General features: G+C 47.2%; 1 protein-coding gene across 1 annotated transcript in view; it reads left to right on the top strand.

Moving 5' to 3' along the window:
- The window catches only part of LOC144487383 (ataxin-7-like protein 1), a 50,930-nt gene that overhangs the window by 25,069 nt on the left and 12,378 nt on the right, over positions 1–13,483 (top strand). Inside the window, exons 6-7 of the mRNA XM_078205471.1 lie at positions 2,700–2,782; positions 5,935–6,161. Coding sequence (XP_078061597.1) covers positions 2,700–2,782; positions 5,935–6,161 — 310 coding nt within the window. The remainder of the gene's footprint in view (positions 1–2,699; positions 2,783–5,934; positions 6,162–13,483) is intronic.

The following is a 13,483-nucleotide window of genomic DNA, read 5'->3' as shown; positions in this document are numbered from 1 at the left end:
TGTTCCAGACACTCACCACCGTCTGTGTGAAAATATTGCCCCTCGCGACACTTTTGTATCTCTCCCCTCTCACCTGAAACCTATGCCGTCTAGTTTTAGACTCCCCTACCTTTGGGAAAAGATATTGACTATCTAGCTGATCTATGTCCCCCATTATTTTATAGCCCTCTATAAGATCACCCCTCAGCCTCCTACGCTCCAGTGAAAAAAGTCCCAGTCTATCCAGCCTCTCCTTATAACTCAAACCATCAAGTCCCGGTGGCATCCCAGTAAATCTTTTCTGCACTCTTTCTAGTTTAATAATATCCTTCATTGAACTGCTTCCAGGAGAAGTGTTTTCCAACATAAGGTGAAAGACAGAGTAAACTGAGCGAGCTTTACTCTGTATCTAACCCCATGCTGTACCTGTCCTGGGAGTGTTTGACGGAGACAGTGTAGAGGGAGCTTTACTCTGTATCTAACCCCGTGCTGTACCTGTCCTGGGAGTGTTTGATGGGGACAGTGTAGAGGGAGCTTTACTCTGTATCTAACCACGTGCTGTACCTGTCCTGGGAGTGTTTGATGGGGACAGTGTAGAGGGAGCTTTACTCCGTATCTAACCCCGTGCTGTACCTGTCCTGGGAGTGGTTGATGGGGGACAGTGTAGAGGGAGCTTTACTCTGTATCTAACTCTGTGCTGTACCTGTCCTGGGAGTGTTTGATGAGGACAGTGTAGAGGGAGCTTCACTCTGTATCTAACCCCATGCTGTCCCTGTCCTGGGAGTGTTTGATGGGGGACAGTGTAGAGGGAGCTTTACTCTGTATCTAACCCCGTGCTGTGTCTGTCCTGGGAGTGTTTGATGGGGGACAGTGTAGAGGGAGCTTTACTCTGTATCTAACCCCATGCTGTCCCTGTCCTGGGAGTGTTTGATGGGGACAGTGTAGAGGAAGCTTCACTCTGTATCTAACCCCGTGCTGTACCTGTCCTGGGAGTGATTGATGTGGACAATGTAGAGGGAGTTTACTCTGTATCTAATCCATTCTGTAACTATATGAAATGTTTCTTTGCAAACACAAAATTCATGCAATGGGAAAAGTTGAAAGATGAACAAGCAGGCTAAGTGGGAGGCAGGGGGAGAAAACTGGAGAATGTCATAGCTCAAATCAGTGTGCATACAGTGAACTCTCACCCTTGACCTCTCTGCATAGTTGGGATTTTTCCATTCTCCATCACAATTGAAACATCTCCGTTTCAGAAAGCGTAATGCATTCCAGGTATGTGTGAGGGCCTTGCCATAAAGAACCTTCAAACATGATGTGACATACTTGTTGTCTCTTTCTCAAAGGATGTATTGTGGTTTCAAGTGTTTCTTTTTTGATATCAAACAATTGCTTATTGATGGCTCAGTGGCCGTATGTACCACTCTGTGAAGAGGAATGCCAGAATGTGTTTTACTTCTTGTCTGCATGGGGTTATCTGGCTTCAGCTGAATGGCAGTAGTGGGATGATGCGGTGGAAGGAAACTCATTCCTCTGATTGCTGTTCCACAATCCGTCTGCAAGATGCGCGTGTGGTGGTTGAGGGAGTGCAGGACTGGGCCTGATGGAATACTTTTCAGAAAATCAGCTGTCTTGGCCAGCACTGAAAGAATGGCCAGTTGTGTCAGTGGAGAGTGGGTATGTTTGATGGGAACAGTGTAGATGGAGTCTGTGTAAAGCTCCCTCTACACTGTCTCCTTCAAACACACCCAGCCTGCAGAACTGTCCTCCAGTGAAGAATCAAGGTCAACAAGAGGACATTTTACCCTCAGGTTGTCACAGCTGGGCTGTGTTCTATTTCCATCCAGAATCACCTTCCGTTGTGGATCAATGGATAAAGACAGGAACAGGAAGCACTGTCATGGGGCTCTCTCTGAGACTAGCTAACAGAGAATAGGAACTACCCTTTCATTCCCTGCCTAACCTCTCCACCTCTCTGTTCTTCTTTCCTCCTTTGAGACACTCCTTAAAACTTACCTTTGACCAAACTTCTGGTCACCTGCAGTATTTCTTCAAGTGGCTTGGTGTCAGATTTATGTTTGATAATAGTTCTTGTTGAATTTTAAAGTTTATTCATTAGTGTCACAAGTAGGTTTACATTAACACTGCAATGAAGTTACTGTGAAAATCCCCTAGTCGCCACATTCCGGCACCTGTTCGGGTACACAGAGGGAGAATTTAGCATGGCCAATGCACCTAACCTGCACGTCTTTCGGACTGTGGGAAGAAACCGCAGCACCCGGAGGAAACCCACGCAGACACGGGGAGAACATGCAGACTCCACACAGACAGTGACCCAAGCCGGGAATCGAACCCGGGTCCCTGGCGCTGTGAGGCAGCAGTGCTAACCACTGTGCCGCCCTATATAAGGCACTATATAAATGTAGTTGTTACTGAATGGTTCAGTAACACAGGAACCACTGCACGAACCTCTCCGCGCTGAGGATTACGGATCCTCCTCCAGCCCCTTCACTGTTTGGGAAAAAAAATTCTCCTCCCGCTCTATCGGATTATCTTACAGTTTGAGAAAAGTTCTTGGAAAATGCATCAGGTAGAACTCATTCCAAGTTGCAACTTTTGGTGTGTGCTTGTGTGGTGGGAGGGGAAGTCCTGAGGTGTCTCAGAGCCTTTAACAGGAAACATCTGTTATTCGGTATAACCTCTATATAATCTGTCAGCAGAGAAAGAAAGCGACCTCAATAAACACTGCGGAGTCATGGACCCAGACACCAAGAAACACTGCACACGGTCGCTAACTTGTAAGGTAATTCGTCTCTCTCCTTTGTCTCAACCTTCACCTTCAGTTTCTTCCTCCATGTTTCCAGGTGGCTCAGTTACTGGGTTTAAAATGTCTAGACACCCAGATTTTTGACTGGAAATAAAGTGCAATAATAATTTGAAGGGCTCGGTGGTCGGATCCATTTTAAGAGTTAGCAATATAATTTCGAGAAAAGAAAAGCTTTTTTTTTTGTTTTTTTAATGGATAACACTCGGTCCATGTGATCACCTGGATTAGCATCGATCACCTGAGGGGGTCCAAAAGGACTTTTCCATTGGGTTTCTTTCCCTTATTGGCCTTGGGATTTTTTTTTGCCTCTCCTGAGAAGGGAGGGAGGGAGGGAGGGAAGAAACTTTTGTTCTGGATGTTATGGTTGTTGTGGTGTGGAACGGAACAGTCTTGATGGAGACATTAGTCTTTTCCTGCCCATCACTTTCTTGTGTTTTTCTGTCACAAGGGGTACATAATTCCAAAACAACAGAACGCACGCAACCTTCGTGGTGGCACAGTGGTTAGCACTGCTGCCTCACCAGGAACCCGGGTTCAATTCCAGCCTAGGGTGACATCTCAGTGTGGAGATTGCACGTTCCCCCCGTGTCTGCATGGGTTTCCTCCGGGTGCTCCAGTTTCCTCCCACACTCCAATGATGTGTAGATTAGGGGGATTGGCCATGCTAAATTGCTCCTTAGTGTCCAAAGATGTGTAAATTCAGTGGATTAGCCGTGGTAAATGCGTGGGTGGAGGGGTCTGTGTAGGGTGCTCTGTTGGAGAGTCAGTGCAGGTCGAAGGCCCGAATGGCCTCCTCCTGCACTGTAGCAATTCTATGGTTCAATCCAGGGGATTAAATTCTGACTTGTTCCTAACATCAGAATCTGAAGATTAGGACGGCCTGTGAGTTTGAACAGGATGAAGACCCTGTATGTTTGAAGTGCTGTGAACCTGCCCGTGTTGCTCAGAGCAGACACCCCATTTAAAAAAAAAAATGATACAACTGTTTCTTAAAATGGGAATATATTGAGACAGGAGTTTGGCATCATTGGTACAGATCGATTTTCAGATTTTCTCCATTTACTGAGCCAGCGAGTCACCAACACATGTGGCACCTTCCCGCACTTCTCAAACAACTCAAATACACTGAGATTGTGTGTGGGGTGCAGTTGTTGTACTGCTCAAGCCATTTACATGTAACAGAATCCCATAAACAACAATGAGATGACTGACCTATAATTCTGTTTTTGTTTCTGATGGAGGGAGGAATGTCTATGATGCAGAAGGAGGCCTTTCGGCCCTTCAATTCAGAACCAGCTCTCTAACAGAGCATCTTAGCCTTCCGTCCCGTCCTATCGCTGTAACCCCATGCATTTACCTCACTAACCACCCCACCCCTAACCTTGGAACGCTAAGGGGCAATTTAGCATGGCCAGTCCATCTGTCTGCATATCTTTGGAGTGCGGGAGGAAACCGGAGCACCGGGAGTAAACCCATGCAGACACGGGGAGAATGTACAGACTCCACACACAAAGTCACCCAAGGCTGAAATTGAACCTGGGTCCCTGGCACTGTGAGGCAGCGGGGCTAACCATTGTCCCATCGTGCCGCCCAGAACACCCTGTGAACTTTCTGTTCTTCTTTGCAAAATGCCATGGAATCCACAGACAGAGCTTCAGTTTAAAGTTTTATTGAAGTCTAGCACCTCTGACAGTGCAGCACTCCCTCAGTACTGACCCTCTGACAGTGCGGCACTCCCTCAGTACTGACCCTCTGACAGTGCGGCACTCCCTCAGTACTGACCCTCTGACAGTGCAGCACTCTCTCAGTACTGACCCTCTGACAGTGCAGCACTCCCTCAGTACTGACCCTCTGACAGTGCAGCACTCTCTCAGTACTGACCCTCTGACAGTGCAGCACTCCCTCAGTACTGACCCTCTGACAGTGCGGCATTCCCTCAGTACTGACCCTCTGACAGTGCGGCACTCCCTCAGTACTGACCCTCTGACAGTGCAGCACTCCTTCAGTACTGACCCTCTGACAGTGCAGCACTCCCTCAGTACTGACCCTCTGACAGTGTGGCATTCCCTCAGTACTGACCCTCTGACAGTGCAGCACTCCCTCAGTACTGACCCTCTGACAGTGCGGCACTCCCTCAGTACTGACCCTCTGACAGTGCAGCACTCTCTCAGTACTGACCCTCTGACAGTGCAGCACTCCCTCAGTACTGACCCTCTGACAGTGCAGCACTCTCTCAGTACTGACCCTCTGACAGTGCAGCACTCCCTCAGTACTGACCCTCTGACAGTGCGGCATTCCCTCAGTACTGACCCTCTGACAGTGCGGCACTCCCTCAGTACTGACCCTCTGACAGTGCAGCACTCCTTCAGTACTGACCCTCTGACAGTGCAGCACTCCCTCAGTACTGACCCTCTGACAGTGTGGCATTCCCTCAGTACTGACCCTCTGACAGTGCAGCACTCCCTCAGTACTGACCCTCTGACAGTGTGGCATTCCCTCAGTACTGACCCTCTGACAGTGCAGCACTCCCTCAGTACCGACCCTCTGACAGTCCGGCACTCCCTCAGTACTGTCTGAATTATGTGCTGAAGTATTCAGATTGAGACTTGAACCCTCGGACTCAGATGCAACTAGTTTGACACCATTTACACTTTATAATTACAGAGGGAATACAACACAGAAACAGGCAGTGCAGCCCAATTATACTGTACCAGTGGATATACTCCACCCAAGTCTAAAATTCTTATTCTTGTTTTCCGATCTCCTGGGCCTTGCCTCTCTCGTTCCCAAGCCTTCCAAGATATCTCCATTCCACCAATTCTGGCCTCTTGAACATTCCCAATTTTAATCACCCCACCCTTGGAGCTGGGCCTTCAGCAGCCTGGATCCTTAGTTCTGGAATTCCCTCTCTGAACCTCTCCACCTCACTCTCCTCCTGTAAGGCAAGCTTGCAACCTCCCTCTTTGACCAAGCACCTGTCCTAATATCTCCTTGTGGGCCTCCATTTCAAATTTTGTCCTGATTTATGTTCCTGTGAAGATGTTTAAAGGCGCTATATAAATGCAAGCTGTCCTCTTTGCTCGGTATCAACAGGTGATGAACTTTCTGTCTCTCTCTTTCTGTGTTAGACGCACTCGCTGACTCAGAGAAGGAGCGTGGCGGGCCGTCGGCTTGCCTTTGACGAGTTGCTGGCAGAACATCGAGCAAGTCTGAAGTACAAGGAAACTGGTAAAGAGAAGAAGCAACAGGCCAAGGAGACAGTGCCGCCCTCCCCTGCGCAGGAGACAGCTCCTGGTTTGGCGACCCTGGGAGTCTCTCCCAACCAGCCAAAGTTTGCCAGCTGTTCCGCTTCGAGGTACGATCCAGAACTCCGGGATTCAGCTAGCCATCAGCTCTGCTTGGGGTTTGGGGGGGGTTTTGTGGGATGGATTTAGAGGCACTATACCCCTCTGGTTAGAGAATTTAGAACAAGATGGGGGCCACTCAGGAGTGAAATCGGCACGGCGGTTAGCACTGCTGGCTCACAGCGCCAGGGACCCGGGTTCGATTCCCGGCTTGGGTCACTCTGTGTGGAGTTTGCACGTTCTCTCCGTGTCGGCGTGGGTTTCCTCCGGGTGCTCCGGTTTCCTCCCCTTCTGAACGGTGAGAAGCTTTTTCACAGATCAGAAGTGACGTTCACGAGGGGTCACGGGCTCAAGGTGAGAGGGGCGAAGTATAACTCGGATATTAGAGGGATGTTTTTTACACAGAGGGTGGTGGGGGCCTGGAATGCGCTGCCAAGTAGGGTGGTGGAGGCAGGCACGCTGACATCGTTTAAGACTTACCTGGATAGTCACATGAGCAGCCTGGGAATGGAGGGATACAAACGATTGGTCTAGTTGGACCAAGGAGCGGCACAGGCTTGGAGGGCCGAAGGGCCTGTTTCCTGTGCTGTACTGTTCTTTGTTCTTTGTTCACAGTTGAAAGATAGAACGAAGAACCAAGAACAGTACAGCACAGGAAACAGGCCCTTCGGCCCTCCAAGCCTGTGCCGCTCATTGGTCCAACTAGACCATTCGTTTGTATCCCTCCATTCCCAGACTGCTCATGTGCGGGTTAAGTGGATTGGCCATGCTAAATTGACCCCAGTGTCAGGGGGACTAGCTAGGGTGAATGCATGGAGTTATGGAGATCGGACCTGGGTGGGATTGTGGTCGGTGCAGACTCGATGGGCCGAATGGCCTCCTCCTGCACTGTTTGATTCTAAATCAGGAACTACTTTTCCACACAGGCCAGTGGAAATATCGAGGAGTCTGCCTCTCACACTGTGGATGCTGGGTCTCAGTTGGAGTTTATAAGACTGGGATTGATTGATTTTTGTGGGGAAGACATCTGGAATAAAGGTGGAAGAATGGGGTTGAGTGCAGATCAGCCACAATCTCATGGGCTGGCAGGGAAAGCCCAAGTGGCTGGATGGATTCCCCCTGTGCCTATATCACAGACCAAGGGGTTGAATGCCTCCCCCTCAGCTCCTCTGTTCCTCAATGGATCAGTGGTTACTGAACAATACAGGCTGGTTAAGTCCCAGGTTTCTCTGCTTTCTGCTGGGTTACTTGCTCTCACAAAGCTGCAGTGAGCGTGTCAGCCTGGATTTCATTCTGAAGCCTATGGGATAACCTTGTATTCGGAGGCGAGAGGGTAGAATGTTAACTGAAGCTGATCAACTATAGAAGTGAGTATTTTTCAGTAGCTGAAAATTAAACATTGCAGCTCATTCTATATTACACAGAATTCACAGCACAGAACAGGCCATGTGGCCCATCTGGTCCCTGCTGGCGTTTATGCCCTGATGTGGAGATGCCGGCGTTGGACTGGGGTAAACACAGTAAGAAGTTTAACAGCACCAGGTTAAAGTCCAACAGGTTTATTTGGTCGCAAAAGCCTTCGAAAGCTTGTGTGGCTTTTGCTACCAAATAAACCTATTGGACTTTAACCTGGTGTTGTTAGACTTCTTACTGTGTTTATGCCCGAAATCAGTCTCCCACGCACTCCATCTAACTCGTGGGGGGTGGGGTGGGGTGGGGGGGGGGAAATAAATGGTTCCATTGCGAGAAGCTGGAGTTAAGACCCTTCAACTGATTTATTTCGCAATTTTATTTTTCACAAGACCAGAGTATGAACTCTTTTCTAAAATGCATCATTGGTCGTGAACTTGACCCAGATATCAAGCTGCACCTTCCAGTCCAAAGATGTGCGGGTTAGGTTGATTGGCCAGGTTAAAAATTGCCCCTTAGAGTCCTGAGATGCGTAGGTTAGAGGGATTAGTGGGTAAATATGTGGGGGTAGGGCCTGGGTGGGATTGTGGTCGGTGCAGACTCGATGGGCCGAATGGCCTCCTTCTGCACTGTAGGGTTTCTATGATTCTATGATTCTATGATCTGGCTGCTGTGTCTTGCAGTGCATGGTTCCAGCCAGCAGATGGTGCACATGCACCTTGCCTGCTGCCAGCACATTGCACTCACTGGCAATATAAATCTCCCACTGTATCCTGATTGTGATGAGACTTTATTCAGTTGTTTGAATGATGTGCTGCAAGGGAGTACTCTGCAAAAAAAAAGAAGCATTGTTAATTTTCAATGTTGAAATCATCATTTACTATCAGATTGTTTGTTTGTGCTCTCTTTAATAAGTATCACTGGATGTCAAATGCACTTTGCTTAGTGATTATCTGCCTTGTGATACTGTGAAGCGATGGTGACAGGGCCAGGAGGGAGTTGATTAACATTGGTGGAGATGCAGTCGTCACATAATGCACTCGGAGGGTGTGGTTACTGAGTGGCAATGCCTTAGCCCCACAAAAAAATTTATTAATCTTGTTTTTAAAATTACCAACTGATCTGGCATCAATTGTGGGAGAGAGAACATAGAACAGTACAGCACAGAACAGGCCCTTCGGCCCACGATGTTGTGCCGAGTTCCAAACATCTATCGCCCTTTGTGTGTGTGTGTGTGTGAGTGTTTAATAATTCGTCTCCTCAGAACGACCTGCCTCTAGTTTTTGACCACATTATCTCTCCCCAGCCGCTAAAACTGCTTTCTTTTACATTCACCCTCTCCTTAATATCGTGAACATTTTTATCGAGTAATCCTTTAACCTTCTAAATTGTAGCATCTACAAATCTCTGCGCGCAATTTAACTCTTCAAGTCCAGGTATCATTCCGGTAAATCTAAACATCGCTCTCTCTGATGCCAATATACCCTTCACAAGCCCGGAACTGTGCACAGTAACTCCAGCTGTGGCCTAACCAGGGCTTTGCATCGCTGAAGCATGACTTCTCCCTCAAGATAGAAAGGCCATCATTCTGTTGACGTTTTTGATTCCATGTGTCATTTTAACAATCTGTGTATCTGGAACCCCTCCCACAAGCCTGTGAAGATCTCCACGCTTTCTGGCTTTTCACCATCTAGACATGACCCGTTCTAACCCTTTTTATCCAAAATGGATGACTTCACATTGGTTTATATTGAAATCCATTTGCCAGTTTTGCCCATTCACACGATCTACCAATGACACCGCTTTGTAATTTTAGGTTTCCCACCTGTACTGTTTACCGAACGTCCTCTATTTGTGTCAAACAAACTTAGATATGTGGCTCCCCAACCCATCATCAAACTCATTAATGAATAGTTGAGGTGCCAACACCGACCTTTGCGGAACGCCACTGGTCACATCATGTCCGTTCAAGCAGCAGACAGTAACTCCTACTCTGTCTCCCGCCACTCAGTTAATTTCCTCACCAACTCAATCATTTGTCTTCAATTCCATGAGCTTCAGTTCAGCTGACAGTCTCTAATGAGGGATCTTATCAAACACCCTCTGGGTGTTCATATAAATGATGTGGAGATGCCGGCGTTGGATTGGGGTGAACACAGTAAGAAGTCTCACAACACCAGGTTAAAGTCCAACAGGTTTATGTGGTAGCACAAGCTTTCGGAGTGTTACTCCTTCTTCACCTGATGAAGGAGCGACACTCCGAAAGCTCATGCTATCAAATAAACCTGTTGGACTTTAACCTGGTGTTGTGAGAGTTCTTACTGTGTTCATATAAATAACAGACAGAGACTACCCTGTTCACTACTTTAGAATCATAGAATCCTACAGTGCAGAAGGAGGCCATTTGGCCCATCAAGTCTGCACCAACCACATCCCACCCAGGCCCTAACCCTATAACCCCATGCATTTTACCCTAGCTAGTCCCCCTGACACTAAGGGGCAATTCAGCATGGCCAATCCACCTAACCCGCACATCTTTGGAGTGTGGGAGGAAACTGGAGCACCCAGAGGAAAACCACGCAGACACGGGGAGAATGTGCAAACTCCACACAGACAGTGACCCAAGCCGGGAATCGAATTGGGATTCCTGGCGCTGTGAGGCAGCAGCGCTAACCACTCTGCCATCAATGCAACCCCAAGTCATGTTATGACTTTAGTCACCTCTCCAAATAATTAAAGCAGATTCCTTAATTATAGGCTTGTAACTTCTGACTGGTTGTTGTACTCAGGGTGTGTGTGTGTGTGTACCCCATAGATGCACCCCCCCCGCCCCACCCCCAAATCTCGGAGGTTTGGGCAAGAAAGGTGCAGCTACATGCCAGTGTATGTAAAAAGACGCAGAGTGGCAATCCGAGTGTGCTTGACATTCCAGGGCAGTTATGTCCTGCAGATTAGTAAGTTCCTGACAAAAAGCGCTAAATCTACAGGTGGTTAGTGCTCTGGTTTCTCGCTCTGTCCTTTCCCAAATAGCACAGTGACGTGCGCAGTTTTCCAATCCTAACGAATGTTTTATTGAATCGAGAGAACTGTGGAAGGTTGTAGTTAGGACATCCGCAATGTTCTCACCGACCTCCTTTAACACTTGGGATGGAAATCATCTGGTCCGGGGTATTTGATGTCATTAATTTATCCATTGCTGTTATCTTGCTTACGTTAATTTTATTGATTCCCTGTTCAATAATAGTTTTCTTGGGATATTTGGCATGCTGACCCCTTCCTCTGTTATAAATACTGACACTAAGTAATTATTCAGTATGTTGCCCAGTTTGTTATTTTCCTTGGCGACATCATCTTTAGCAGGTTTCAAGGGAGACACATCGCTTCTGATCACCTTATTTATCTTAATTGTGAAAACATTGGGTGTGAATTTTAATATCTTTTGCCAGTTTTATTTCACGTTGCCTTTTTATAACTCTTACGATCTGTTTTGTCACTGTCTCTCTGCTTTCGTATCTCTCATATTTGCCAGGATCTGTGTTGTTTTTTTGCCTTTTCGAACACTTTTACTTGTTTTGAGGTGTTGTTACCTCTTTAATTGTCCGTGGCTGTCTTTTTAGCAAGTGGAACTTTTGTCCTTTGAAGGTGTAAACTGGTTCTGTGTAACGTTAACTGGTTCTGTGTAACGTTAACTGGTTCTGTTTACACCTCCCATTGATCTTCTGCTGTATTACCCGTTGAAGATTTCCCCAGTGTGCTGCGGACAGTCTCTGCCTCATCTCATTGAAGCCTGCCTTAGATAAATCTAGAGTCCTAAGTAGCTGTTTCACGTTTCTTTCTTAACACTGTGTTGATTTTGATTTGATTTGATTTATTATTGTCACATGTACAGTGGAACCCCGATTTTACGTGCCCCGATTTAGCGTGAAATCGGATATGACGCGATGAATCATTGGACCCTTTTTTTTGCTCTTTCCGGTTTAGTGATTTAGCGCGACCCCGATTTAGTGCGACCCCGATAACATTCGCGATAACATTTTATGGACCCCAACCATCACGTTACAACGGGGCTGCACTGTATTAACATACAGTGAAAAGTATTGTTTCTTGCGCGCTATACAGACAGAGCATACCGTTCATAGAGAAGGAAACGAGAGAGTGCAGAATGTAGTGTTACAGTCATAGCTAGGGTGTAGAGGAAGATCAACTTAATGCGAGGTAAGTCCATTCAAATGTCTGACAGCAGCAGGAAAGAAGCTGTTCTTGAGTCGGTTGGTACATGACCTCAGACTTTTGTATCTTTTTCCTGATGGGAGAAGGTGGAAGAGAAAATGTCCAGGGTATGTGGGGTCCTTAATTATGCTGGCTGCTTTGCCAAGGCAGCGGGAAGTGTAGACAGAGTCAATGGATGGGAGGCTGGTTTGCGTGATGGATTGGGCTACATTCACGACCTTTTATAGTTCCTTGCGGTCTTGGACAGAGCAGGAGCCAGACCAAGCTGTGATACAACCAGAAAGAATGCTTTCTATGGTGCATCTGTAACAGTTGGTGAGAGTCGTAGCGGACATGCTAAATTTCCTTAGTGTTCTGAGAAAGTAGAGGCGTTGGTGGGCTTTCTTAACTATAGTGTCGGCATTAAGAACATAAGAACATAAGAAATAGGAGCAGGAGTAGGCCATCTGGCCCTTCGAGCCTGCCCCGCCATTCAACAAGATCATGGCTGATCTGAAGCGAATCAGTTCCACTTACCCGTCTGCTCCCCATATCCCCTAATTCCCTTATCGATCAGAAAACTATCTACCCGTGATTTAAACATTTTCAACGAGGAAGCCTCCACCACTTCAATGGGCAGAGAATTCCAGAGATTCACTACCCTCTGAGAGAAGAAGTCCCCCCTCAACTCTGTTGGGGGGGATCAGGACAGGTTATGACCAGACCATGTTGTGTCTGCTGTTTGACAAATGTTCATGACTGTTCAGCTGTTAACTAAGGCTCGGATGTTTCCAAATCCAATATCCCTAACCCCTTGTTGGTTCCATGACACGTTATTGCCGGAATCTGTCCCGGCTGCACTCAAGAAATTCACTACTTTTCTGAAGTGTTAGTCACAATCTTTATGCAAGTTAAAAATCTCCCATTAGAATTACTCTGCCTTTGTATCATCTTTGCCTAGTCTCAGAATTTATATGGTCTCCCACTTCACAGCTGCTAGCAGGGGGCCTATGCACAACTCTCACTATGGTTTTAAATTTTTCATCTGTTTCTTAATTCAAGTTCTCTGCTGCCTGTTTACTTCTCACATCCTCTTATCATTGAAACTATTCTGCCCTGAATCATTTCGGCTGTTCCTCCTGTTTTACCTTTTATCCCTGTCTTTCTTGCAGATGTGGGGTGTCACGGTTAGCACTGCTGCCTCACAGCGTCAGGGGCCTGGGTTCGATTCCATCCTTGGGTCACTGTCTATGTGGACTTTGCACATTCTCCCCGTGTCTGCGTGGGTTTTCTCGGGATGCTCCAGTTTCCTTCCATATAGGAATCATAGAATCCCTACAGTGCAGAAGGAGGCCATTTGGCCCATTGAGCCTGCACCGACAACAGTCCCACCCAGGCCCTATCCCCATGACCCCACATATTTACCCTGCTAGTCCCCCTGACACTAACGGGCAATCCAGCATGGCCAATCAACCTAACCCACACATCTTTGGAGTGTGGGAGGAAACTGAAATATCAAAGATGTATAGGTTAGATGTCGGGGGTTACAGAGATAGAAGCAGCTGGGTGAGATACTCTGTCAGAGTTGGTGCGGACTCAATGGGCCTAATGGTCTCCTTCTGCACTGTAGGGATTCTATGAAAGATTTTAAAACCCACCTTGAAGACATGTTGCTGAAATGGCTAACATGTCAAACCCTGGAACCTGAATTTCC

The sequence above is a fragment of the Mustelus asterias genome, unplaced genomic scaffold, assembly GCF_964213995.1.
Source record: "Mustelus asterias unplaced genomic scaffold, sMusAst1.hap1.1 HAP1_SCAFFOLD_761, whole genome shotgun sequence".
Classification (NCBI taxonomy): domain Eukaryota; kingdom Metazoa; phylum Chordata; class Chondrichthyes; order Carcharhiniformes; family Triakidae; genus Mustelus; species Mustelus asterias.
The sequence above is the reverse complement of the archived record's forward strand: the minus strand, read 5'-3'. Positions and strand labels throughout refer to the sequence as shown.